This window comes from Indicator indicator, chromosome 4, assembly GCF_027791375.1.
Source record: "Indicator indicator isolate 239-I01 chromosome 4, UM_Iind_1.1, whole genome shotgun sequence".
Taxonomy (NCBI): domain Eukaryota; kingdom Metazoa; phylum Chordata; class Aves; order Piciformes; family Indicatoridae; genus Indicator; species Indicator indicator.
This window is the reverse complement of record NC_072013.1, coordinates 37,340,923-37,367,281: the sequence shown is the minus strand read 5'-3', so window position 1 is coordinate 37,367,281 and position 26,359 is coordinate 37,340,923. Positions and strand designations below refer to the sequence as shown.

The following is a 26,359-nucleotide window of genomic DNA, read 5'->3' as shown; positions in this document are numbered from 1 at the left end:
TGAGCAACCCTCAGTTAACTCTTTGGTTACTCTCGTGTTGGGGATCAAACCGATCATAAAATCATAGAGTTTTCCTAGGTACATGTCCCATGTGTTCCTCTTCTCTCTCTTGTGAGTAATTAGAGATTTCTTAACATGAAATCTAAAGTTAGCAGAGGAATACTTTCTCTGGTCTATAGTGGTGGAGATTCAGTGGGCTTTCTACAATGCAAACTGGATGGTGTAGTAAAGACAAACACAACCTTGAGTCAGAATGATGGCAAATGAAAGCAGAACTGCAGTTTTAAATGTGTTTCATAGAATCATCAGGGTTGGAAGGGAACCTCAAGGCTCATCCAGTTCCAACCCCCCTGCCATGGGCAGGGACACCTCACACTACAGCAGGTTGCTCACAGCCACATCCAGCCTGGCTGCAAAAACCTCCAGGGATGAGGCTTCCACCACCTCCCTGGGCAACCTGTGTCAGTCTCCCACCACCCTCATGGGGAAGTTCTTCCTAATCTAAACCTCCTCTCCTCTAGCATGGATCCATTGCCCCCAGTCCTAGCACTACCCAACAGCCTAAAAAGTCCCTCCCCAGCTTTCTTGTAGCCCCCTTCAGATATTGGAAGGCCAGAAGAAGGTCTTCTCCTCTTGCCTTGGCACTCACCCTTTACATCTTTGTAAACATGAATGAGGTCTCCCCTCAGGCTCCTCCTCTCCAAGCTACAAGAGCCCTCAGCTTCCTCAGTCTCTCCACTGCCTTCATCATTATTGTGGCTCTGGACTGGATTCTTTCAAGCAGTTCCCTGAGGTCCTTCGTGGACTGAGGGGCCCAGAACTGGACATAATATTCCAGATGCAGCCTCAGCAGGACAGAGGAGAGGGGGAGGAGAACCAAGTGATAGCTGTAAGATTGTGACTCAGATTGTGTGCAGTAGATCAGATGGTGCTCTGTGCAGCATATATTGCTCAGGCATTCAGCAGAAATGTTCACTGAGTTTCCAGGTTTGCTTTCTTGTGTATTTATGTAGAACCCATGAAACAGCTCTGTTTTGTCTGACCTCATGGCTTACGGAGAAGTACTTAGAGTGTGTATTGTAAATCAATAATGAAAAAGTTCATTTCACTAATGCTGAGTAACTTCACTGAGCAGAGAGAAATGCTGTTGTTCACAATGCCCTCATGACTGCAAGGAATTAACTGATTTTTGACTCTGCTTCTAGCTTGCGTCTGCTCTCAATACTCTTTGCTGCTTTGTTGCAGATACGGGATGATAACAAAAGGCACCATCCTTGTCTTGTGGAGTTCTCCAAATTACCTGAGACGGAGAAGAATTACAATCTACAGATGTCAACTGAAACCCTCAAGTGAGCTTTAATTACATTTAAATAGAGTGGGTTTTAAAAAATTGTTCTTCAAGCACTTCGTGCTGTTGTAAGATACAAAAACATTGCAGGAACACTTTCAGAGTGGTTTAGAAAAATCTTGGCTCTGCAGAGCTAAAAGTTCAACACCAAATCAATCCTGTTGATGGAGTAACAAAGCCACAGCTTTGTAACTTGCTAGACTCTGAATGTTTTATTTATTGCTTTTGGTAAGTTAAAGTATTTCATTCAATTGAATGACTTTCCTGGATTGTTTTGGGTTTTTTTTTTCAGTTTCATTAGCTCTGTGTATTTATACTAACCCCAAAAGCAATGTACCAAATGGGTGAACACTGTCATGGTCTGTTCCACTCTGCTGTTCTGTTTCTGTTGGCAGGACCCTTTTGGCCCTTGGATGCCACATTGTTCATGCTCATCCAGCAGCTGAGGAAGATCTTAAAAAAGTCAAACTTCCTAAAAAGTAGGTACCCCATGATAACTGTCACTAGGAGTTGTAGCTACAGGATGCTCATTAAACAGAAGGCATTGACTAAACATTTGCTGTGAGCCCCACACCCAGCATGGATTTACAGAGCATCTGCTGCTGTGCTTGTGCTGACAGCTGACTGTCACTGCTGCATTACTTCACCTTGTGGTGTGATTCACAGACACACAGATAGTCACATGCTTAGACCACATGTGAAGAGATCTCTCTTACTTGATTTTGGAATGGATGCTCTGAAGTCAGGAGCAATGTTTCAGTGCTTTGCTGTCATATAGCAAAGAACAGTGAATGTACATGATGGTAAACTGGACTATACCACTTTAAAGGCAGATTCAATTGGATGTGAGGAACAAGTTCTGCACCAGAAGGCTGTTGGAACACTGCAACAGGTTGCCCAGGGCAGTGGCTGAGGTCCCATCCCTGGAGATACCCAAGGTCAGGCTGGACATGGCTGTGAGCAACCTGATCTGGAGGAGGATGTCCCTGCTGACTGCAGGGGGGTTGGACTGGATGACTTTTTGGAGGTCCCTTCCAATCCAAACCATTCTATGCCTCTTATGATTTTACCTATAACTCCTGTTTTGATTTGCACCTCCCCTCCCTTCCCTTCCATTCCCCTCCATTCCCCTCCCATCTCCTATTTTCCCCTCCCCAAGACATTTTTAGAGATCTTATTAATGCATTTCTTTAAATAAGATTTAAAAACTATCTAGGAAATAGACATATGTAGATTTTTGCATAAAATGTAATCAGGTTTTTTTGCTTGTAATTATTTTTTGTAAACTGTAGAAGTCAGAGCTAAAATAGTTGATCTTTTTTATTTAGTCATCTTTAAGTCATCAATAGTAATCAGCCCAAAGATTAATCAAGGATTACATCTGTGTTGTGGCCTTGACTGTAGTGATTTTGTAGCCCTCCTGGGACAGATTAAAGCCCAGCCCAACAGCAAAGCTTGAATACAGAAACAGTGATTTGGACACTTGCCATTTAACATCAGTTTATCAACCCACAAGATGTCTTCTCTCCTTGAACAGCTTTATCTATGAGAAACAAATTTAAAGAGAGCAGTAAAAGAAATAATTCTGTGCTGTGGTAGATGCTGATCTTCACCCAGTTGGTGCCATTAGTTAAAAAAACAAAGGGAAAAGGAACCTCTCTCAAGGTACATACTGCAGGCAGTCTGTCATAATGCTGTTTTGATACTGTTTTCTTCAATAACAGAACAAAACTTAGTTTGTGACCAGAGGAAGTAGTGTCAAGTTGCAGCAGTGGAGATTTAGGTGGGATATTAGGAAAAATGTTAGAAAGGTTTGTCAAGCACTGACCTAGGCTGCCCAGTAGGGTGATGGAGTCCCCATCCCTGGAGGGGTTTAAAAGATGTGTAGGTGTGGTGGTCAGGGATGTGGTGTACTGGTGACCTGGGAGGGCTTGGGTGAATGACTCAACTTGGTGATCTGAGGGGTCTCTTCCCACCAAAACAATTCTATGACTGTGATTCTTTTCTGCATGAATTATTCTAACAGAAATCATCTGATCTGGGCAAGAGGAAGTCTGCCTATGTCTAAAACAGCAGAGCAGCCTTTCTCTGTGTGGAAGGGTGGGAGAGGGTAGTGTCTACTACCAGAGAACTACTAAGCTCACTAGCTGGAACTACTGAACTCAACTTGAATGAAGAAGTGGGAAGAACAATGGTTAAAATGTATTCTCCTGCTGGAAAAATGCTAACAATCTTTACAGGCTGCTGTGTGAAAAGTGACCATGCTTAAAGTAACAGAAAATAGTATTCATTTAGGAACTATTTGGGTGTTGTCAGAGCAGCTGTTTAGGGATGCACAGATCTGGGTCACATTTCATTAGATAGGGTGCAGGTAGGTGGAAAATGAGTCTCTGTGCTTGAACAGAGTTTTTATTGTAGTCAGTGATAAATGCAATGCAGGGAATGGAGGAGACTGGCCAGTGGAGAGAGTACCTGACCTTCACCCTATGAACACCACATAGAGCAGTGAAGTACCTTGGCTCTCTGTTTTCCCTTGTTGGCTTACAGTTACATGATGTCAAATGGGTATAAACCTGCCCCTCTTGACCTTTCTGAAGTGAAATTGTTACCTGCTCAAGAATTTCTAGTTGACAAACTGGCAGAAAACGCACACAATGTCTGGGCAAAAGACAGAATAAAGCAAGGATGGACCTATGGCATTCAGCAGGTAAGGACATCTTTAGATCCATTGGGAACATGTGAGGGGGAGGAGACCTTATTGTGGCCTTCCAGTGTCTGAAGGGGGCTACAGGAAAGCTGGGGAGGGACTTTTTAGGATGTGGGGTAATGATAGGACTGGGGGTATGGATCCAACCTAGAGGAGGGGAGATTTAGATTAGACCTTAGGAAGAAGTTAGGGTGGTAAGAGACTGACACAGGTTGCCCAGGGAGGTGGTGGAAGCCTCATCCCTGGAGGTTTTTGCAGCCAGGCTGGAGGTGGCTGTGAGCAACCTGCTGTAGTGTGAGGTGTCCCTGCCCATGGCAGGGGGCTTGGAACTGGATGAGCCTTGAAGTCACTTCCAACCCTGACAATTCTGTGATCCTGTGAAGAAGATGAGATTTTGTTTTCTAGAACATCATTTGGGAGTGTTAAATAAGTGGATGAATACTGAATGTCATGTCTGGAATAGTTGGAGAGGGTGTGGAGCAGGAGAAGAAGCCTGGCCCATGCAAATCTGATGGATTGTCAGAGCTGCAGGGTTGGAGCTGCAGGGTGCATGAGGGTATGTTTCCATACTTCTCGTTCATTCCCCTCTTGAGGGTTACTATCCACTGGGCTCACGTTCCTAGAACTGTTCCTCATCACATTGTTTCTCTCTTGTAATGTTGGCATTATTTCATTATAGAAGGTCTTTGTGATATTTCAAAGAGTTTTCTTCTTCTTGCCCATCCCGTTAGGACCTGAAGAACAAGCGGAACCCTCGCCTGGTGCCATATGCACTGCTAGATGAACGCACCAAAAAATCCAACAGAGACAGCCTGAGGGAGGCTGTCAGGACATTTGCAGGCTATGGGTACAGCATTGAGCCACCTGACCAAGAGATAGGTATGGACCTGCAATAGGAATTGTGGACTTTGCCCTCACTGCTGGGAAAAGAGCATAAAGCACTGAAACAGACAGGGAAAGCATCACATGAATGTCCTAACATCTGGCTTAGTGATGGGGTGGGTTTGCAGTAGACTTTAATGCAGGGTGCAAATAGAATTTGTACATCACAGGATCAGAGGATGTTAGGGGCTGGAAGGAACCTCTGGAGGTGATTGAGTCCAACCCCCTGCCAGGGCAGGACCAGAGAATCCAGCACAGGTCACACAGGAACACATCCAGACAGGACTGGAAAGGCTCCAGAGAAGGAGACTCCACAACCTCTCTGGGCAGCCTGTTCCAGTGCTCTGGGACCCTCACAGTCAAGAAGTTCCTCCTCATGTTGAGGTGGAACCTCCTGTGCTGGAGTTTCTATCCATTGCTCCTTGTCCTATCACAGGCACAACTGAGCAGAGCCTGTCCCTGTCCCTTCCTGACCCCCAGCCCTCAGCTATTGATAGACATTGACCAGATCCCTCTCAGCCTTCTCCTCTCCACACTAACCAGCCCCAGGGCTCTCAGCCTCTCCTCCCCAGGCACTGCTCCAGTCCCTTCAGCATCCTTGGAGCCCTCCCTTGGACTCTCTCTAGCAGATCCCTGTCCCTCCTGAACTGGGCAGCCCAGAACTGGATGCAATATTCCAGGTGAGGTCTCAGCAGGGCAGAGTAGAGGGGAAGGAGGACCCCCCTGGCTCTGCTGCACACACTCCTCTGAATGCCCTCCAGGACCCCATTGGCCTTCTTGGCCCCCAGGACACATTACTTGTATATTACTCAGATTTTGAAAGATTGGTTGTACTCCATGATAAAATAATTCTATGGGGGTTTGGACTCAATGATCTCTGGCGGTCCCTTCCAGCCCCTGACATTCCATGATCCTGTGATACTTTACAGGATTTTTTGATTGAGGAGAATCTGGAGTGTGAGTGGACATAGTGAATTTTGTATGGAAATAATGCAAGAAAGAAAATGATGCAGAGTTAATTTGAAAGGATTTATTTTACTTGGCAAATCAATTAGGTTTGACTACTTCAGGTGAAACTCAGTTCTTAAGAACCACTCAGAGAAGTGCAGCAAGTTCAATAATTAATTCTTTTTTTAAAATTGAAATCAGGAACAGAAATTTATTTAGAATTTTTTCTTTATACTTCCGCTACACTATAACTTTTTTCCACAAAAGAATCCACACTGAATTAAAAGTTATTTGATTAATCTTTTAAAAAAATGTTGTGCAGGGAAGGCTTTTGTTGCATTGCAGTGCTGCATTGTTGCAGTGCAGTGCTGCACTGTTGAATTGGGTTGGATTGCAGGGAGCAATCTGTCACTTGTGAGGTTTCCTGTAGTCAGTTTTGTGCTTGAGGCTCTGCACTGAGGGATACTTTGAAATATTCTGGTTCTAAACATTGAATCCTGTATGGCATTACAATGTGCTAGCCTCTGTATGCTGATTATTGCTCCTCCTGAAGGCTGCTAAACACACCATGGTAGATAATGGCTGGGTTTAGAGGCAGATGAAAAGCAATGGCATTTCTGGTTTCATCTAATTATAGAAATCATTCTGCCCTGTACTCAGCACTGGTTAAGCCACACCTTGAGTCCTGTGTCCAGTTCTAGGCCTCTCAATTTAAGAAAGATATTGAGATGCTGGAACATATCCAGAGAAGGGCAACAAAGCTGGGGAGGGGTCTGGAGCACAGCCCTGTGAGGAGGGGCTGAGGGAGCTGGGGGTGTTTAGCTTGGGGAAGAGGAGGCTTGGGGGAGACCTCACTGCTGTCTACAACTACCTGAAGGGAGGTTGCAGCCAGGTGGGGGTTGGTCTCTTCTCCCAGGCAACTAGCAGCAGAACAAGAGGACACAGTCTCAAGCTGCACCAGGGGGAAGTTTAGGCTGATCTTAGAAAGAAGTTCTTCACAGACAGAGAGATTGGTAATTGGAATGGGCTGCCCAGGGAGGGAGGTGGTGGGGTCAGCATCCCTGGAGGTGTTTAAGAAGGGACTGGATGAGGCACTTAGTGCCATGGTCTGGTTGATGAGTTAGGGTTGGGTGATCAGTTGGACTTGATGATCTTGGAGGTCTCTTCCAACCTGGTTGATTCTGTGATTCTGTGAAGATTTATTTGTTGGTTTTTTTTTTGTTCTCTGCTTCTTTCACAGCTGTCCAAACAGTGGAAAAAGTCAGCATTGACAAGATAAGATTTTTCAGAGTAGAACAGTCTTATGCAGTGAAGTGTGGAAAATGGTACTTTGAATTTGAAGCTGTGACAGGTGGAGATATGCGTGTCGGCTGGGCCAGGCCAGGCTGTCGACCTGACATTGAGTTGGGAAGTGATGACCAAGCATTTGTATTTGAAGGAAGCAAAGTCAGTACATGTTTCTCTTTTTCAACCTATGAATGGGTGAGGCAGAGAACCACAGGGTAGTTTTCCTCTCTATACTCCAGATCAACTACTGCCATATTTTTTATTTGTACAGAGAGAGCTCTGAGCTCTGTTTCATGTTGGATAATGTCTGCTTTTTTGGTTCTGGTCACTGAAATTCTGCTAACAAAGATGTGTTGCTTTGTATCTATCTTCTCGTGATGTACCAAAGTGAGTCAAGGCTGTTGTGAGCATAAACAAAATACAGCATTCACTTTTGCTCTGTTGTACACAAATAAAACAAAGTTTTTACGGTGTCTGGAAAGAGAAGCACAGTCCCAGTTTCCCTTTTCTGTCTTTTCTGCTTTCTCTACATTTTTTCTTCCCAAACTTGACTCCTAAAAGACCATAAGGATGCATGTGAGAAGTGGAATTCAGTGACCAGTGGTTATCACCCAGTGTCTACATTGCTGTTTGCTTATGACCGAAGTTAGGGTGCTTTAGTTTCTCTGTGTCAAAAAACTAAGATAATAATGGAATTAATTACCTGAAAGCCATGATCAGTCCTATTGCGAATTACTTTTTGATCCTGGAAGGTGAACTGTTTGTTTGTTTTACTTTATTTTATATTGTTGTTTGGGTTTGATTTTAGCCTGAGTGTTTATTTTCTTCCTTTTGTTGTTTAGGGCCAGCGTTGGCACCAAGGCAGTGGATTCTTCGGACGAAGCTGGCATCCAGGAGATGTGGTTGGTTGTATGATAAACTTGGATGACAAATCAATTATCTTTACTCTGAATGGAGAGCTGCTTATAACCAGTAAAGGTTCAGAACTTGCATTTGCTGACTTTGGAGTAGAAAGTGGTAATTTTCTTTTTTTGTTGTTACAATACCAGCAAAGCTGCTTTGTCATCATTTCTTTGCCAGCTGTGTAGCTACGGTGCTCGAGGGTATGGTGCAGAGGTGTTAGATAATATTTGGACTTAATGTTCTTAAAGGTCTTTTCCAACCACAGTGGGTTGGCCTTAATGATCTTAAAGGTCTTTTCCAACCATAGTGATCCTGTGAATGGCTCAGTAAGCTGAGAAATCATATTTCACTGATGTCAGCCTGCCAACTGTGCTATGTATAGCTTCATGGAAATTGATTGTAAGAGCACTTCTCTGGCACACATTGATTTTCTTTTTTTTTTTCTTTTTTTTTCTTTTTTTCTTTAACTACAAGTAGTAGTCTAGTAATCAGGGTGGGTAATTTTTTCTTGAGCATTACAAAGGCTTACTCACAGGACTGAACTCCAGCATTAAGAATTTCCCAGAAGCTGAAAAAGTCATCACTGGTTAGCTCACTACAATTTCCATGTACAATGGGCTTGTCTATGAAGAACTAAATGAGTGCCATGTGGTGGGAGACAAATCTTTACAACACAAATTGAGTCTCATTTTGGCCTTTTTTTGTTTGTTTTTTTCCTTCTTCTCTGTCCTATGCATAGCTTCTCTGCATTTCTCCTCTTTTGTTTTGGGGCTTTGGTTTTTTGAACTGCAGTGTCTATGTGACTGTATTGAATGAGGCAGGGAATATTTTCAAGCAGCTTTGTTTTATTCTTTAGCTGACATTTTCTTTGGAGGAATATCTCTTCCAACCAGTAGCAGCTTCATGTCTGTTAGTAGTTGCCAGAGGACTTTGTGATTCCTCACTGTCCTTTTTGGGTCTGACCATTGATACAGTTTTTCTAACAACAGAGCATGAGGGACCACCTGAAGAATGCTTTTCTGAAGGCTTAGAATTGAAGTGTAGGAGAGAAAATGTTTCCCTTAGACATTGAACTGTTGGCTTTCTCCTGAAGTTACTGCAAATTCTCTTTCTTGAGAGATGGAGATGCACCCTTTGCTACAGATACACAGAGACCAAAGGTTCAGTCATAAAACATGCCAGCACTAAATAAATGTGCATTTGTCCATCATGAGTGATGGAGGGGTAAAGGCTGGCAACAAATTTATAGCTGCTGATGACAGTGCATTGAGATACCTGAACCTTGTCTCAAAAGTCCCCTTTGAGACTTCAGCGCCCTCAGAGAGCACAGCTAATGTTTGTTACTAGCTTTGATCCAGCCAAGGCTGTCTTCCTCTGTCCAACTCATCATATGAGGGCAAGTTTTGCTTCCAATAAATGACTTGACAAAGCTTGTGTTTTCAAATCTGATTGTCCACTAAACTGCCTCTTGACTTGCCATTTTTTGCCTGGCTTTGACACAAATCTGCTGCTTACTAATAACAATCGTTAAGCTGAAGGAGTGTTTAAAGAAACGGGCTAGTGTGCGTGATGCCCACTCATTGCCTAAATCCTCGGGGGGGTGGGAGCAATTATGGTGTCCTTAGACATCAGTGCTGAAGGTGGCTTTAAGGCTTTGCTACTGTTGTCACTTCATGTGCATAACCAATGTGCAGGGGCTAGAGCTGATTTCCTCTTAGATGGATCTGAACCAGACTGCTGGCGCTCCCGAAATAAGTGACCGCTGGCTTTGTTGTCGCTGTCCTGTCGTTCCCGTAGGTTTTGTTCCGATCTGTGCCCTGGGCCTGTCTCAGATTGGTCGCATGAACCTGGGGATGGATGCCAGTACCTTCAAGTTTTATACAATGTGTGGCCTTCAAGAAGGATTTGAACCCTTTGCCGTCAACATGAACCGAGATGTCGCTATGTGGTTTAGCAAACGCTTGCCGACCTTTGTCAACGTGCCAAAGAACCATCCTCACATCGCAGTAAGGTTCCATGCTGGGCAGCGCCTGCTCACCTGCTGTTTACTTAGTCAGCTGAGGCATTAAACCCTCACTAAGACTTACTGTCAGCAGGTAGTTTGTCATAGAAATCTCTCAAGTCGCTCTTAGATAATTCCAGAGGATCTTGTCGATCTCCAGCTTCATTTATTGCACATTCAGATGGATGCTCCTATCTGCTCTGTTCCGTGGCTCACTGCTCTGTGTAGTTGTGATGAGCTACTTGAAACACAGCAGTTGTGAATTCTTAGAAATGCTTCTAAGTGATCTTACATTTGTGGTCTTCTTTTTTGTAACTATGTATTTTTCTTCAATATCTGAAAATCACAGAATCAACCAGGTTGAAAGAGACCTCCAAGATCATCAAGTCCAACTGATCACCCAACCCTAACTCATCAACCAGACCATGGCACTAAGTGCCTCATCCAGTCCCTTCTTAAACACCTCCAGGGATGCTGACCCCACCACCTCCCTCCCTGGGCAGCCCATTCCAATGAGCAATCTCTCTGTCTGTGAAGAACTTCATTCGAAGATCAAGCCTAAAGGTCCCCTGCACAGCTGGAGACTGTGTCCTCTTGTTCTGCTGCTGGTTGCCTGGAAGAAGAGACCAGGCTGGCTGCAACCTCCCTTCAGGTAGTTGTAGACAGCAATGAGGTCTCCCCTGAGCCTCCTCTTCTCCAGGCTAAATCACTCAACTGAAGTCAGAATCACTTGAAGTAATGCAATGTGGACCTGGTGCTTAGGGCCATGGTTTAGTGTTGACCCTTCAGTGCTGAGCCAAAGTTGGACTGGGTGAGCTTGGAGGTCTCTTCCAACTGGATGTTTTCTGTGATTTAACTGTGAGCTACCCAGGGACTGGTTTAGTCCTCTAACTGGAAGTTATTTAAGTGTACCTGTGGAGTCACAGAGTGAAATCTCTTTCCTTCATGCAGCAGTGATACAAATTTGGCAGCTCCCTACATGATCTACTCTAGAGCAGAACAATATGTCCTATGCTTTGTAGGAAGTATTCCATATTAATATATTACACAATGATACCTTTGAATTCAGCTTTTTTACTATAAGCCTTAGGCCATTTACTTCAATTTAGTTGCGTAGCTTATTATTCTTGGGTTTGAACATTTCCTCCTTAAACAAAACACACTTTACTGAATTCCAACTGAATATTTTCTTCAGTTTATCAGGATCATTTCCTACTGGATGTGTCCCTGTGTGTCCTGCCCTATGTGATCCTGCTCTGGCAGGGAGGATGGACCTGATGATCTCTGGAGGTCCCTTCCAACCCCTGACATTCTGTGATTGTGTATTCCTGCCTTCAAAGGTTTTGAGATGTTTTATCACTGAGTTTTCAGCACAAGGGAAAATAGCTCAGAGTCCATAATGACCATCTGAAGGAGTCTAATTGATATTTATTTCCCCTCACTGTGGATGAAAACGACTGGTTCTTGCAAAGCAATTTTTCAGTGACTTGTGCACTCAAAGTGAATGAATGTAACAGAATTTCATTATTTATATCATTTATTCATTCATTTATTTTGAAATGCTGTATGGAGCAACTTGAAAGTATTTACAGCAGTCAGGCTATATTGAATCTCTTGCTTTCCTTGCTCTTCAGGCTAGATTCCCATTCAGGGAAGAGAGTTGCATAGTTCCAAAATGAATTAATTTAAAAAGTGTTCAGTTCACTCTTTCAGTCTCATCTTCTGACTGTTGAATGTTTCAATCTCATCTTCTAGCTACTGAATGCAGGTTTTCTGTGGTTTCCTTGGAACAGTACTGTTTTAAAATTGTTTCTTATCATTTCTGTGCTCAGATCTGGAGGATTGATGGAACCATTGAGAGTCCTCCTCGGTTAAAAGTGACTCACAAAACCTTTGGCACACAGAACAGCAATTCAGACATGATATACTGTCGGCTGAGCATGCCCATTGAGTTCCACTCATCATTCAGCTTCAGTGTGGGGGTGGAAAATGCCTCATCTGATCCCTACCAGAAACGGTTAGCCTTGGGTTTAGTTCTTTCATGCTCTCAGTTTCACTGTAAGGTGTTCTGATGGGCTGTGTCCTTGTAAGCTCACGCTTGGCTCGGGCTGGCTCTTGCACTGAGTGCCTAGCTGGCATGGGATGCTGGTACTGAGGTTTATTTGTTCTTGGTGCTTGGAGGAAGTCTATCACAGAACTCTGCTGCAGGGTGCTCTGTCCAGATAAGAGAGGACACAAATCCAGGCTGGGTGCAGAGTGGGTTGAGAGCAGCTCTGGAGAAAGAGACTTGGGAGTGTTGGGTGCTGAGCAGCTCCCCAGGAGCCAGCAGTGCCCTCATGCAGCCCAGCAGGCAGCTGTGTGCTGGGCTGCAGCCAGAGGAGTGTGGGCAGCAGGGCAGGAGAGGGGATTCTGCCCCTTGGCTCTGCTCTGCTCAGACCTCACCTCCAATCCTGCCTCCAGCTCTGGTGTCCCCAGCAGGAGAAGGACACAGAGCTGCTGGAGAGAGTCCAGAGGAGGCCACAAAGATGATGCAAGGGCTGGAGCAGCTCTGCTGTGAGGACAGGCTGAGGGAGCTGGGGGTGTTCAGCCTGGAGAAGAGAAGACTCCAGGGGGACCTCAGAGCTGCCTGCCAATAGCTGAAGGGATCCTGCAGGAAGGCTGCAGAGGGACTTCTCATCAGGGTGTCCAGAGACAGGCCAAGGGGGAATGGTTTGAAGCTGAGGCAGAGCAGGGTTAGAGTGGAGCTGAGGAAGAAGTTCTTCAGTAGGAGGGTGCTGAGACTCTGGCACAGGCTGCCCAGGGAGGCTGTGGCTGCCTCCTCCCTGGGGGTGTTGAAGGCCAGGCTGGATGAGGCCTTGAGCAGCTGAGTCTAGCTGAGAGGTGTCCCTGGGCATGGTGGGGAGGTTGGAGCAGATGAGCTCTGAGGTCTCTTCCAACCTGAGCCATTCTAGGATTCTATGACTGAAGAGGTTTCTGGAAAGGTGCATCACAAAGTTTTTAGTTATTCATTCCTAAGCAGCTGCATTCCTTCCAAGTCATTTGGATTTGCAAAGCATTTTCTGCTGGGCTATAAAAGCAGCTCAGGCTCTTTTGCCCAGTGGATTAGTGCTGATCTATATTATTGTAAAAACAGCTCATTGCTGTGGGAAAATTTACTAATCCCTGCAAAGTAAAAAAGACTGTGGGGCAGAATTTTAAAGATACAAGGTACCACTGAGTTCAGCACTTTCCAGCACTGCCCTCATCTTTAGTTAATTGCTGTAAATGTGTCTCTTTGCTGCCTTAACTGCAATCAATTATTTTAGCTGTGTGTTTGTGTCCTGTACTGTCTCTGCATACTTAATTTCCTCCTGCATATTCAGGAACCAGTAAGCATGAGGCAGCTTCTGAGTGCACTTAGCTTAATAATGAGTACTCTTTTTTACTATTTTTTAAAGCAACAAACTAATTTACTGTTGTTCCTTTACCTTTAGAAAGCACAGCCAAGAAATCGCTGCTCCTTCTACTACAGTAAGTAAATGCTATGAAATACTTGCTATTTTGAGGTAGATTTCATTAGAAATGGATCTGTTGAAAGCCCTTTTAATGATTTGCTCTGGTAATGGCCAGAGTTGTGTGACCTGAGGCATTATCCTCACTAGTTGGATTTTTTTTTCATTTATGAGCATTGGAAATTACTGAAGATAATGTGGATTACTGTTGAATTTTGATGAAGTCTGCTGTAAAGGAGGTTTTGTTAATCACTATTTAACTATTCCTTTATAACATAATTTAGATTCCTATTACTAATATTTTTCTTTTCCTCTTTTCAGTATTTTTATTCCCTGCGGATCTTTGCTGGCCAAGACCCCTCCTGTGTCTGGGTTGGCTGGGTAACCCCAGACTATCACTTTTACAGTGAGAATTTCGACCTAAACAAAAACTGCACAGTGACAGTGACGTTAGGTGATGAGAGAGGCAGGGTTCATGAGAGGTATGGTTTCATTTGTCACTTATTAAAAGATTCAAGTGCTTTAAAAACTGTTGTTCAAAAGTGAATTATTCAGAAGCTCGAAGGTATTTTAACCATTAATTTAAATGAGTAAGATAATTGCTTATAGAGTAGGACTGCTCTGTGCTGCTTTATATATACAAAGGTATGAAGTGAGTCTATTCATCATTAATGTTCTGTTTAAAAGAGGGGTTTGTGATGCTTCTTGACCCACCTGCACTCATTCCTGTGTGAGCTACTCTAGGTGATCCTGCCCTGGCAGGGGGGTTGGACTGGATGATGTTTCCAGGTCCCTTCCAACCCCTAATGTGCTGTGATTCTTCAGCATCCATATTGGGTCAGTGTGGATAATAGAATTGTTTGTTTTGACGTCTGGGGATCTATTTGCTGTTGCTTCATTGGGAAGCACTCAGTCCAGCTCAGAGTGACCTGTGCTTTGTTTTCCTGCTTTCCTTGCAGTGTGAAGCGCAGCAATTGCTACATGGTGTGGGGAGGAGATGTGATTGCTAATTCCCAGAGGTCAGGGCGCAGCAATGTTGATCTGGAGATTGGCTGCTTTGTAGACCTGGCCACTGGAATGCTCTCCTTCACGGCCAATGGCAAAGAGCTGGGCACTTGTTACCAGGTATCACCAGGCTGAGCTCATCAGCTGCTTCTTTGGCTCTTCTGTCTTGTTCAGAAATCTGCCTGAACGCTATTTGTGTGACACTGATGGGCTTTCATTTGGTTTTCTGGTTTTACTCTCCCTTTTCTCTCTCTCTTTCACAAGTCCACATTTTCCTGACTTCCTACTGTTGTTTCAGATGCTGAGGAAAGACCTTTGCTAGATATGGTCAGAAAAATACTTTTGTACCTCTCAGTTTTTGTGGTTCAGGATCAGGATTTACAGTGCTCATTTTTTGTCAACTGAAGGTTTTCTGTCATATAAGGGCAATAGTTACTTAAATTAATATAACATTAAAATGATATTTGAGGTACAGTCATTTTTTACTATTTTACATCTTTTATTGTTTTGGAGCTCTTTTCTCATCTGAAAGAAATTTTTTTTTTAATTTCTTTGTGAGGGTGCCAGAGCCCTAGAGCAGGCTACCCAGAGAGGTTGTGGAGTCTCCTTCTCTGCAGACTTTCCAACTCTACCTGGATGTGTTCCTGTGTGACCTGCGCTGGGTGGTGCTGCTCTGGCAGGGGGGTTGGACTGGATGATCTTTCAAGGTCTCTTCCAACCCCTAACATTCTGTGATTCTGTGATGTTCTGGGAGGAGATTCCTGTTGCTTTTAAAATGCTTTAATTTATTTTTTTTTAATCTCTATTCTCTTCTAGGTTGAACCAAACACAAAGCTTTTTCCAGCGACATTTGTGCAGCCCACAAGCACTAATTTGGTTCAGTTTGAACTTGGCAAATTAAAGGTATAAAATGTTTTCTGTAAAGGTGTTCTTTTAGTTCTGTTTGCTTCCAGGGAAATGCCCTTCTTAGCTGCATTTGTTTAGGAAGATTGAATCGAGGTGTAACTTTCTATTTGATTTATGCATTTACTTTTGTAAAAGTAATTATTATGGTGAAGTGAATTATTCAAGAAATCTAAACTTCATTTGTCAAAATAAACTGAAGTTATTTGGGGAGAACACCCTTAGCCTTGTGTGGTGGGTAGAGTATGAGGCTTTTATCTCAGGGTTGCAGGCTCAAACCCCACATTGGGAGCCAATTAAAGAATGTGGTGGGTTGAAGTTACCCCCAAAATAAAACTGCCAGACCAGCTCAGATGGAAGCAAATGAGGCTGTATTGACAAGCAAAACTACAATCTAGAAATATGAAATGCAGTGAATATGTACAAAATATACAATATTTACAGGTATTTACAATTTATAAACAACACAAGGACCCCACTGGACAAAAACAGGGGGTTACCAACAGCTTCTCCCTCTCCCTGTCGCAGACAAGGGAAAAAGAAAGAGGAGAAAAGCAGAGAGTAGTTTGTTAGTACTTAGCCACAAGAAGAATGCAGCCAAGGTCAGCAAGCTAGCAGCAGCACCAGCTGGTATGTGCTAGAGTGAAGCAACTGAAAAGATCCAAAGTTAGTGTATCCAACTAAGTTTATGTTAGTTATCAGGCCAATGGGATTCTTTAGACCTCATCATTATTTTTGTTTTGCACCCAATGGTAATTTATTTACATTCTACCACTTTCTACTCAATCTGTGGAAAAATTTCCCAGATATCAGCCTAAAACTGCCATACCCGGAGGCTTTTCTAAAGGGACTTTGTGTATTGCAATGACATTTATGTGAGTTTTTAGCTTAATCTTCAGCTTGCTTGTGCAATTGTATTCAGCGTTAGAGGTCACAACAGTCATCTCCATGCACTCCCTCGTTCCAGAACACCATGCCTCTATCAGCAGCAATTTTCAAAAGTGAGGAAAGAAATCCTGTTCCTCAGTGTCCCCCTCGCCTTGACGTGCAAACCATCACCCCGGTCCTGTGGAGCAGGATGCCAAACAGCTTCCTGAAAGTGGAAACTGAGCGCGTCAGCGAGCGCCATGGCTGGGTCGTGCAGTGCTTGGAGCCCCTGCAGATGATGGCTCTTCACATCCCTGAGGAAAACAGGTAGGTACAGCTGGAAGTAGCTACAGTGACTTCATGTGGGCAGAATGTGTGGAAAGCTGATGTGGTGGGTTGAAAATTCCCCCCAACATGAAATCGGCAGACCAGCTCAGTTGCAAGGAAATGAAGCTGTGCTTAAAAGCACAACTACAACCTAGAAAGAGGGAATGCAATGCATATATACAAAACATACAATATTTACATAGATATACAAGTTGGAAACAACACAAGAACTCCGCTGGACAAAACCAGGGGGCTGCTAATAGCTTCCCCTTTGTGTCAGTGTGAGCTGAAATTCCCCCCCCCACCAACAATAGCTCAGTCTGGAAGCAAATGAAAGCTGTATTTACAAGCAAAATCTACAATCTATGATGAAATGCAAGGAATATGTACAAATATACAAAATTCACAACATTCACAAATATATACAATCAACAGAACAGCACAACCAATCTCCCTTTGCTTCCCCCCAAAGGGGATCTTTCCCAAGGGGCCTCTCTCCCAGGGGCCTCCCCCCCAGACTCCCTGGCAGAAAGCAGAGTTAGCTAAAGCACAAAAGTTAACTTAGCTCGCCAAGGTCAGTGTGTTATCTTCAGCCAGAAGAGAAGAAGAAACAACAGCCAGACAGCCCAGCAAGCTGCCCCGACTTCAGACTGCGGAGTGCCCCACTTTGTTTTGGGTAATAGTTCTTAAACATTTCTATCTATCCAATGGAAGTGTTTAGAACAATCAGTGTTTTGCTGTCTTGCACCCAATAGTGACTTATTTACACTCTTTCGCTTTCTCTGCTTGAACTTTGCAAAGAAAAATTAAAGAGACAGTTTCAAACCATCACACCCTTCCTGCTCCCTTCCCTCCCTGCTGTACACAGGACAGGACAAAAAGAAAGAAGAGTAGAGAGTTGCTTGTTAGTACTTAACCACAAGAAGAACACATTCAAGGTCAGCAAAGCCAGCAGACGCAGCGGCTAATACCTGCCAGAGTGAAGGAAGCCAACAAAGAGAAAGTCAGTTTGTACAGACTAGCTTTGTTGGTAGTCAGACCAGTGGAACTATTTAGACCTTGTCATTATTTTGCCTTCTGTTGGTAATTGATTTACGTTTTACTACTTTCTGTTCAAGATCTGTGGAAAATTTTCAAGGTACAGCCTAGAACTACCACAGCTGATCTCTGGGTATTGTTTAAAGCTGCCTTGGAGAATGTTTGCACTGGAGTCATTTAGAATGTCTGCTGGTATCTGCTCTAGGATAGTAATGGCATGGAAGTAGATAATACCAAGATGCAAAATTTTAATGCTCTATGACCTGGTTTGGGGAGGAGCAGCTGAGGGAGCTGGGGGTGTTCAGTCTGGAGAAGAGGAGGCTGAGGGAGACCTCATTGTTCTCTACAGCTCCCTGAAGAGAGGTTGGAGTGAGGAGGGGGCAGCCTCTTTTCCATGGTGGCAAGTGATAGGAGCAGAGGAAATGGTTCCAAGCTGCATCAGGGGAGATTCAGGCTGGGTGTTAGGAAATATTTCTTCACTGAAAAGGTTCTCAGCCATTGAAATGGTCTGCCCAAGGCAGTGCTGCAGTCACCACCCCTGGAGGTCTTCAAGCAGCTGTGGTGCTTAGGGACATGGTTTAGTGGTGACCTTTCAGTGCTGAGGCAAGGGTTGGACTGGATGAGCTTGGAGGTCTCTTCCAAGCAGATGTATTCTGTGAGCCTGTGAAAATGGAACTGACCTGAACATGCAGAGATTTAAAAACATTTCCTGATCAAAGCTAGCATTCACTCAACTGCCTCTTCTCTTTCTTTATTTCCTAACAGATGTGTTGATATTTTGGAGCTCTGTGAACAAGAAGATTTGATGAAGTTTCATTACCACACTTTAAAACTCTATAGCTGTGTTAGTGCTCTGGGTAACACTAGGGTTGCTTATGCACTTTGTAGCCACGTGGACGTATCTCAGCTCTTTTATACCATAGATAACCAATACTTACCTGGGCTCCTGCGGTCTGGATTCTACGACTTGCTCATCAGCATTCATTTGGACCATGCCAAGCAAGCCAAGCTCATGATGAACAATGAATTTATCATTCCAGTAACAGATGAAACTCGCACTATTAAATTATATCCTGATGAAACCAAGAAGCATGGGCTACCTGGAGTAGGGCTCAGCACGTGTCTGAAACCAAGCTTTAATTTTTCTACTCCATGTTTTATTATGACCAGTGAAGAACATCAGGCATCTAGCCCAGAGATCCCCCTGGACACACTGAAATCCAAGGCCATAAGCATGTTGACAGAGGCAGTGCAGTGTAGTGGCAGCCACATACGAGACCCTGTGGGAGGACAGGTTGCATTCCAGTTTGTTCCTGTTCTTAAACTGATAGCAACACTGCTCATAATGAGGGTTTTTGATGATGATGATGTGAAGCAGGTGTTACTCCTCATTGACCCCAACGTGTTTGGAGACCACAAGGAAGAAACAGAAGAAAGGACAGAGAAAGAAATTGTGACCCAGGTTGAAGAAAAAGCTGTAGAAGCTGGGGAGAAAGCAGTAAAAGAAACAAAAGCTCCTGCAAAGGGCTTGTTGCAGACAAGATTACCAGAATCTGTTAAGCTTCAGGTGACCATTTAACATAAGTGATTAATGTGTTCTGCTGTGGATGAAAGAGAGATCATGCAGTTGGTCTGTTCTCTAGTTTGTAAGACTTGAAATCCTGAAGGTATTTATTCCACCTTGCCCTATAACCTCCCATTAAGAACCAAATTTGGTGATGATGCAATTCTTTCTACTTGTACCTACACTCAAAATAGAATCCTAGAATGGCTCAGGTTGGAAGGGACCTCAGAGCTCATCTGCTCCAATCTCCCCACCATGCCCAGGGACACCTCTCAGCTAGACTCAGCTGCTCAAGGCCTCATCCAGCCCAAGGAGGAGGCAGCCACAGCCTCCCTGGGCAGCCTGTGCCAGCGTCTCACCACCCTCCTACTGAAGAGCTTCTTCCTCAGCTCCACTCTAACCCTGCTCCCCTTCAGCTTCAAACCATTCCCTCTTGTCCTGTCTCCAGACACCCTGATGGAAAGTCCCTCTGCAGCCTTCCTGCAGGATCCCTTCAGGTCCTGGAAGGCAGCTCTGAGGTTCCCCTGGAGTCTTCTCCAGGCTGCACACCCCAGCTCCCTAATCTTGTCCTCACAGCAGAGGTGTTCCAGCCTTGGGTCACCTTTGTGGAGGGATGGACTAGGTGATCTTGAAAGCACCCTTCCAAACCAAACTATTCTATCATTCTATGATTTCTACATGTTTTGAGTGCATGGAGTGCAAGGCTGTGGAAGCAGTGTGGAGTGAAAGACTGAATGTGATCTATTATCAGTCAGACAATAACTGCATACATTTGTCATCTTAACAGTATTAAAAGTATAATATGGAGGAAAAGTCTCTCATTTTCCCAGTCTGTTGCACTGTACAGTGTCCACTGCAGTTCTTTCCTGATTGCTTAAACTGCTGAGCTTAATTCCGTTCCTTCTCTCCTAGATGTGTCATTTACTGAATTATTTCTGTGACTGTGAGCTGCAGCACAGGGTGGAAGCCATCGTGTCCTTTGCAGACCGTTACGTGTCCAAGCTGCAGTACAATCAGAAGTACAGGTACAACGAGCTCATGCAGGCCTTGAACATGTCTGCTGCTCTCACTGCCAAGAAGACAAAGGAGTTTCGCTCTCCTCCTCAAGAACAGGTAACACTGGAAAAAGGAAAAAGGTTGAGCCTAAGGGGGTTGTGATGATAAAATGCAGTTCTGACTTCTGGAACTGGGAGAGAGCCAAAACTGAACTGGAAATCAAATGAATTAAGGTGACCCAAATCACTGAATGCTAACACCTGAACTCCAGAACTCAAGCTATGGACCAAAGCTGACTTAGAATTTCCCAAGAGTATAGGGAAAAAAAATTGATTGTGCTGCCCAGCCCATCCAGTTCTGCAAGCTGATGATAATTTCATAATGTTAGTTGCTGGAGGTTAGGATGAGGTTAGTATTATGCTGACATCCATGTGTTGAAAATAGTTTTTTCTGCTTGCAGGGAACACCTTTATTTGTAACTGTCACCTATAGCTGAAGCTCACAAAGTACCATTGCCTTAGTATTGGCTTTAAGCTGGGTATGGTTTGTGTCAGTTTGGTTATGAATTTGGTTACAAACAGGTGCAGTATGGCTGTAGAGCAGGATGTGTCTCAGGCCTTGGTGTTTAACTGTGGTTTAATTCCCTTAAAGATTAATATGTTGCTGAATTTTCAACTGGGGGAGGATTGTCCCTGTCCAGAGGAGATTCGGGATGAGTTATATGAATTTCATGATGATCTTCTGATTCACTGTGGTGAGTGAGAAGGTTTTGTTTCCCTTCTTTATTTGGCATTTTGACACTTTACATGTAAAAAAAAAAAAAAAGGTCAGTTAAAAACATTATAAGTGTAAGGTTTTTTTGTTAGATGAGTTACTGTCTACCTGCTGACTTTGCTGACAGAATTTGATGCATATTAGTATAGTGTGAGAAACCTAAGCTTGTTTGAAAGTGTCTAGCAAATATCATGGAATCCAAGAATGGCTCAGGTTGGAAGGAGCCACATCATTTCCATGTAAAATATGAATAAGTTATGAAAATAATTCTCAGTGAAAAGTGCTGATGGGCAAGATGCCAGAATTGGAAGAGAGAATCAGGAGAAGAGTAAGATGTGGAGGAGTGAAACTCTGCAACAGGCTGGCTTCTGGTGAAGGGACAATGACTCCTGCACGTGGTCACTTCTCATAGAATGGCTCAGGTTGGAAGAGACCTCAGAGCTCATCTGCTCCAACCTACCCTCCACGCCCAGGGACACCTCTCAGCTAGACTCAGCTGCTCAAGGTCTCATCCAGCCTGGCCTTCAACACCCCCAGGGAGGAGGCAGCCACAGCCTCCCTGGGCAGCCTGTGCCAGAGTCCCACAACCCCCATGATGAAGAACTTCCTCAGCTCCACTCTAACCCTGCTCTGCCTCAGCTTCAAACCATTCCCCCTTGGCCTGTCTCTGGACACCCTGATGAGAAGTCCCTCTGCAGCCTTCCTGCAGGATCCCTTCAGCTATTGGCAAGCAGCTCTGAGGTCCCCCCAGGGTCTTCTCTTCTCCAGGCTGAAGAGTCCCAGCTCCCTCAGCCTGTCCTCACAGCAGAGCTGCTCCAGCCCTTGGAAGTTGTTCAGATTTATTCTCTTTATATATAATTTTAGATTTAATTAGAAAAACTAAAAGTAAATATGACCCAAACCAGAAGACTAGATTACCTTAAAGGATTTATCTAGGCTTCTGTATATGTACAGGCAGGTAAAAGATAGTGAAAAAGCAGTAGAAAATGTAATAAAAACCACTAGAGGAGTGGTGTTGCTGCTGCTGTTCTCTCTCTCTTCCCTGCTGTACACAGAACTGTGGTGGTCAACCCTCACAAACCACTGTTGCACTACAGATCACAGCTTGAGTTGCCTCAGTCACTGACTGTGAATTTCCTTTAGGGTATGCTCAAGGATGAGCTATACCAGGAACCCTGTGGGTTCAGGAATCACATTTTTGTATGTGATGCCAAATATCTTTTGCTGGTTTATTGAGGCTCTAGTCCAATCAAGACAATAATGAAATGATTAGTCCATTTGCAATGATACCCAAGTGTATTTCCTGAGTTATCCAATAAGTACTGCACATTCCCCATACTTCTGCAGCTCACAGTGATACACACAGGATGCTTCAGGTCTACCTACTTGGTAGATGTGCTGATGTTAACTCCTCAGTGCATTGCTTAGTCCTGTAGTTGGTGGCACCCTCAGCTTAGCTGGAAATAACTATTTTTGCTGGAATGGGGTTGGCTCCTGATCTGTCCTCATCTTCTGGGTTGTTTTTTTTTTTTCCTTTTAGTGGTGTACTTTAATTAGAATCACAGAATTGTCAGGGTCGGAAGGGACCTCAAGGCTCATCCAGTTCCAACCCCCCTGCCATGGCCAGGGACACCTCACACTACAGCAGGTTGCTCACAGCCACATCCAGCCTGGCTGCAAAAACCTCCAGGGGTGAGGCTTCCACCACCTCCCTGGGCAACCTGTGCCAGTCTCTCACCACCCTCATGGGGAGGAATTTCTTCCTAACATCCAATCTCAATCTCCCCATTTCTAGTTTTGCTCCATTCCCCCCAGTCCTATCACTCCCTGACACCCTAAAAAGTCCCTCCCCAGCTTTCTTGTAGCCCCCTTCAGATACTGGAAGGCCACAAGAAGATCTCCTTGGAGGCTTCTCCTCTCCAGACTGTACAATCCCAACTCTCTCAGTCTGTTTCCAGAGCAGAGCAGCTCCAGCCCTCTGCTCATCCTTGTGGCCCTTCTCTGGACACCTTCCAGCACCTCCAGATCCTTCCTGTACTAGGGGCTCCAGAACTGGACACAGAGCTCCAGATGTGGTCTCAGCAGAGTGGAGCAGAGGGGGAGAATCCCCTCCCTGCCCTGCTGGCCACACTTCTCTTGCTGCAGCCCAGGACAGATTGAGCTCAGGATACAAGTGGTGTTTCCTACCTTTGAAATATGTGTGTTGAAAGAGAGAGAGAATTGAAGCTAGGGAAAGCACAATCTCATGAGTCAAACACTTTGAGGATGCTCTGGATTCTAAAGCAAGCCATGCACCTTGCTTTGTACAGATATGTCATAGGTGGTTGCTGTGGGTAAGTGCTCCTCATTCTGTGTCCTGGCTTAGCCCTGGAAATCAGCACTGAGCAGTCCCAGCTGCAGATCAAATGAGAATGAGTTGTGCTTGGAATAGTGAATCAGCTTTTTAATACTGAGTACACTTTCTGATTTAAGTGGAAAAATATGTATGCAATCAAGTAATTAAAGGCTGCTTCATAATGAATACATGCAAATAGTCTGAATTAAAGTAAGTCAGTCTTAATCCTAGCATGCCCTAACTGTGAGTCATTAATTTTGTCAGCCAATAATAGCACTGTGTCATAATTTTTGTGTGCAAAATCTTGCTTATAAACAAAAAACCTCCCAAACTTACAACAGATTTTATTGCATAGTATCAAACTGACACTTCTCTGGGCTGGCGCTCATCTGTTTCTGTGCACAGACCTGCCATTGGAATTAAGCAATTAACCAGGAACCAGTGGTCTGTTTCTGAATGGATCATAACTGTAAGTGGCTCCAGGATGGATAAGGAAAGCTCTGGAGCACTGAATGAGACCCCAGCTCCTGCAGTCCAACACTGTCTTACCTTAGCATTCCAGCACATTTCTTCTTGCCTGTCCATTGCAGCTTCTCAAGAGTTCTTCTCCCACTGTCTCTCCTGACTTCAAGGACCTTTGTTTTGGGTTTTTTTGTTCAATTACCAGCCTTGTCTGCTTTTTCTTTCCTCTCATTATTGCTATGTTTCCTGTTCTTCCTTTTTTCAGACTAACTGTAGCCTTCCTTCATCCTTAACTTTTCACTGTGCCCACCCAGTCTCACTTTTCCCATTCCAGTACCTGAAGGGGCTACAAGAAGGCTGCAGAGGGACTGTTTGCAAAGGCCTGCAGGGACAGGATGAGGGACAGTGGTTTGAAATGAGAGAAGAGCAGATTGTGATTGGATGTGAGGATCAAGTTCTTCACCAGGAGGGTAGTAGAACACTGGAACAGGTTGCCCAGAGAGGTGGTTGAGGCCCCATCCCTGGAGATATTCAAGGTCAGGCTCAACAAGGCTCTGAGCAACCTGATCTAGTTGGGGATGTCCCTGCTGACTGCAGGGGGGTTGAACTGGATGACCTAAGGCAGTCCCTTCCAACCCAAACCATTCTTTGATTCCTTAAACTCCATATGTGGTCTCCAGTTTAAATTTCTGTTTATTTTATTCTCTCTCACTACCTCTGATATTTTTTTTTCTTCCTTGTCCCTTAGTCACTCCCAGTCAACTCCTTCCCCTTGGTAGCTGCCAGTAGCAAGATTCCTCCAACCTGTTAGCTCATTTCACTTTTTTCCTTTGTTTGGTTCTTTTGCAATACCAGATGTAGTCTCTGCAGTTTAATTCTTTCCCTGTGCTCCAGCTTGCTTCTCTTCATCATTCTGTCTGAAATCTAGTCCTTGTCTCAGTTGCTCTTTCACAAGCAGCCAACAGCAAAAGCTTACTCAGCACAATTAGCTCTGATCTGAAGGGAGCCTGCTTGGATGTTCTGTGCTTCTGCACATGGCACAGCTGGTACCTGATCATCCCTAGGAGGTGTGAAAGGTTTGAGAATGTTTTGAAAGGTTGTGGAGCAATGGAGTGAATGGAAATGTATGAAACCGTCTTGTAAAGTGACAAGCCACCTCAGCACAGGTTTTCATGAAAACCAGCTGTTGCCAGGATAGCCTCTGCACATCTGCCCTATTGCACTGTTCAGTACAGTTGATACACTTGGATATGGCTGCTAAATATCACAGTCTCACAGTACAGTAGAGGTAGGAAGGCACCTCCAGAGATCATCCAGTCCAAGCCCCCTGCCAAAGCAGCATCACCCAGGGGAGTCTGCACAGGAACACATCCAGGTGGGGTTGGAAAGTCTCCAGAGAAGGAGACTCCACAACCTCTCTGGGCAGCCTGTTCCAGGGCTCTGGCACCCTCACTGTGAAGAAGTTTCTCCTCATGTTGAGGTGAAACCTTCTGTGTTCAAGTTTGTCTCCATTGGTCCTTGTCTTCTTACAGTGCACCACTGAAAAGAGCCTGGCCCTCTCTGCTTGACACCCACCCCTCAGAAATCATTGCCTTAGTGAATCTTAAGTCACCTCTTTAATACTGAAAACTATAATGCTATAAGTATGGATATAAGAAGTGTGTGTAATGAAATGAGTATCATCTGAGGGGGCTACTGTAGCTGGTGTGTTAAAGCTGTTGGCCTTTCTACTTTGAATTGGTTTGGGTTGTTTGTGTGGTTGAGTTTGAGCTTGCTTCTTTTTTTTTTTCCCCTGTATGAGATTTGCTTGTTAAGATTCCTGCATATATTTTGATATTGTTTTAAAAACCAAAGTAGTTAGTCATCAGTTATTAAGTTTTATTTCTAACCAGTTTTATTATCTGTTAAGGTATTCCACTTGAAGAGGAGGAAGTGGAAGAAGAAGATTCCTCCTTGACTGGTAAACTCCGTTCCTTAATGTACAAGATCAAAGGTCCACCAAAAGCAGAAAAAGTAGAACCTAAAGAGGAAGAAGAGAAATCTCCTAGTAAGTTTTCTTTCTTTCTGAACAACCCCAACTCTCTCAGTCTGTCTCCAGAGCAGAGCAGCTCCAGCCCTCTGCTCATCGTCATGGCCCTTCTCTGGACACCTTCCAGCACCTCCAGATCTTTCCTGTACTAGGGGTTCCAGAACTGGACACAGAGCTCCAGGTGGTGTCTCACCAGAGCAACAACCGTTTGTTGTTGCTTGGTTTTAAAATGTTGGTTACAGAATGTTTGGTTGCTCTGCAGTGCACTTGTGATTGATTAGCAGTCAGAAAGTACATGGGACTATTGCTGACTATGATGAGATCATGTTGGAGTCATCATGTTTGATTCTTTCTCATCTGTTCTCATCTTTTAACTGAATTGCAAGGAGATCTTTTTCCTCAAGTGTAGCAAACTTTTGTTTCAGGATAGAGCCAAAGAGGGTAGAAAGGGATAGAGGGAGGAAACAACAGATCAGTGTCACAATTATCTG

The 26,359-nt window shown here is 44.3% G+C and overlaps 1 protein-coding gene across 1 annotated transcript in view; it reads left to right on the top strand.

Annotated features, from left to right (window-relative positions):
• Positions 1 to 26,359, top strand: part of RYR3 (ryanodine receptor 3) — a 249,302-nt gene that overhangs the window by 108,233 nt on the left and 114,710 nt on the right. Inside the window, exons 22-38 of the mRNA XM_054400698.1 lie at positions 1,246 to 1,349; positions 1,744 to 1,827; positions 3,896 to 4,055; positions 4,787 to 4,934; positions 7,126 to 7,331; positions 8,015 to 8,189; positions 9,873 to 10,081; positions 11,910 to 12,094; positions 13,551 to 13,587; positions 13,890 to 14,050; positions 14,528 to 14,693; positions 15,390 to 15,476; positions 16,444 to 16,670; positions 18,474 to 19,275; positions 20,185 to 20,385; positions 20,920 to 21,022; positions 25,749 to 25,886. Of these exons, the coding sequence (XP_054256673.1) occupies positions 1,246 to 1,349; positions 1,744 to 1,827; positions 3,896 to 4,055; positions 4,787 to 4,934; positions 7,126 to 7,331; positions 8,015 to 8,189; positions 9,873 to 10,081; positions 11,910 to 12,094; positions 13,551 to 13,587; positions 13,890 to 14,050; positions 14,528 to 14,693; positions 15,390 to 15,476; positions 16,444 to 16,670; positions 18,474 to 19,275; positions 20,185 to 20,385; positions 20,920 to 21,022; positions 25,749 to 25,886 (3,193 nt within the window). The remainder of the gene's footprint in view (positions 1 to 1,245; positions 1,350 to 1,743; positions 1,828 to 3,895; positions 4,056 to 4,786; positions 4,935 to 7,125; positions 7,332 to 8,014; positions 8,190 to 9,872; positions 10,082 to 11,909; positions 12,095 to 13,550; positions 13,588 to 13,889; positions 14,051 to 14,527; positions 14,694 to 15,389; positions 15,477 to 16,443; positions 16,671 to 18,473; positions 19,276 to 20,184; positions 20,386 to 20,919; positions 21,023 to 25,748; positions 25,887 to 26,359) is intronic.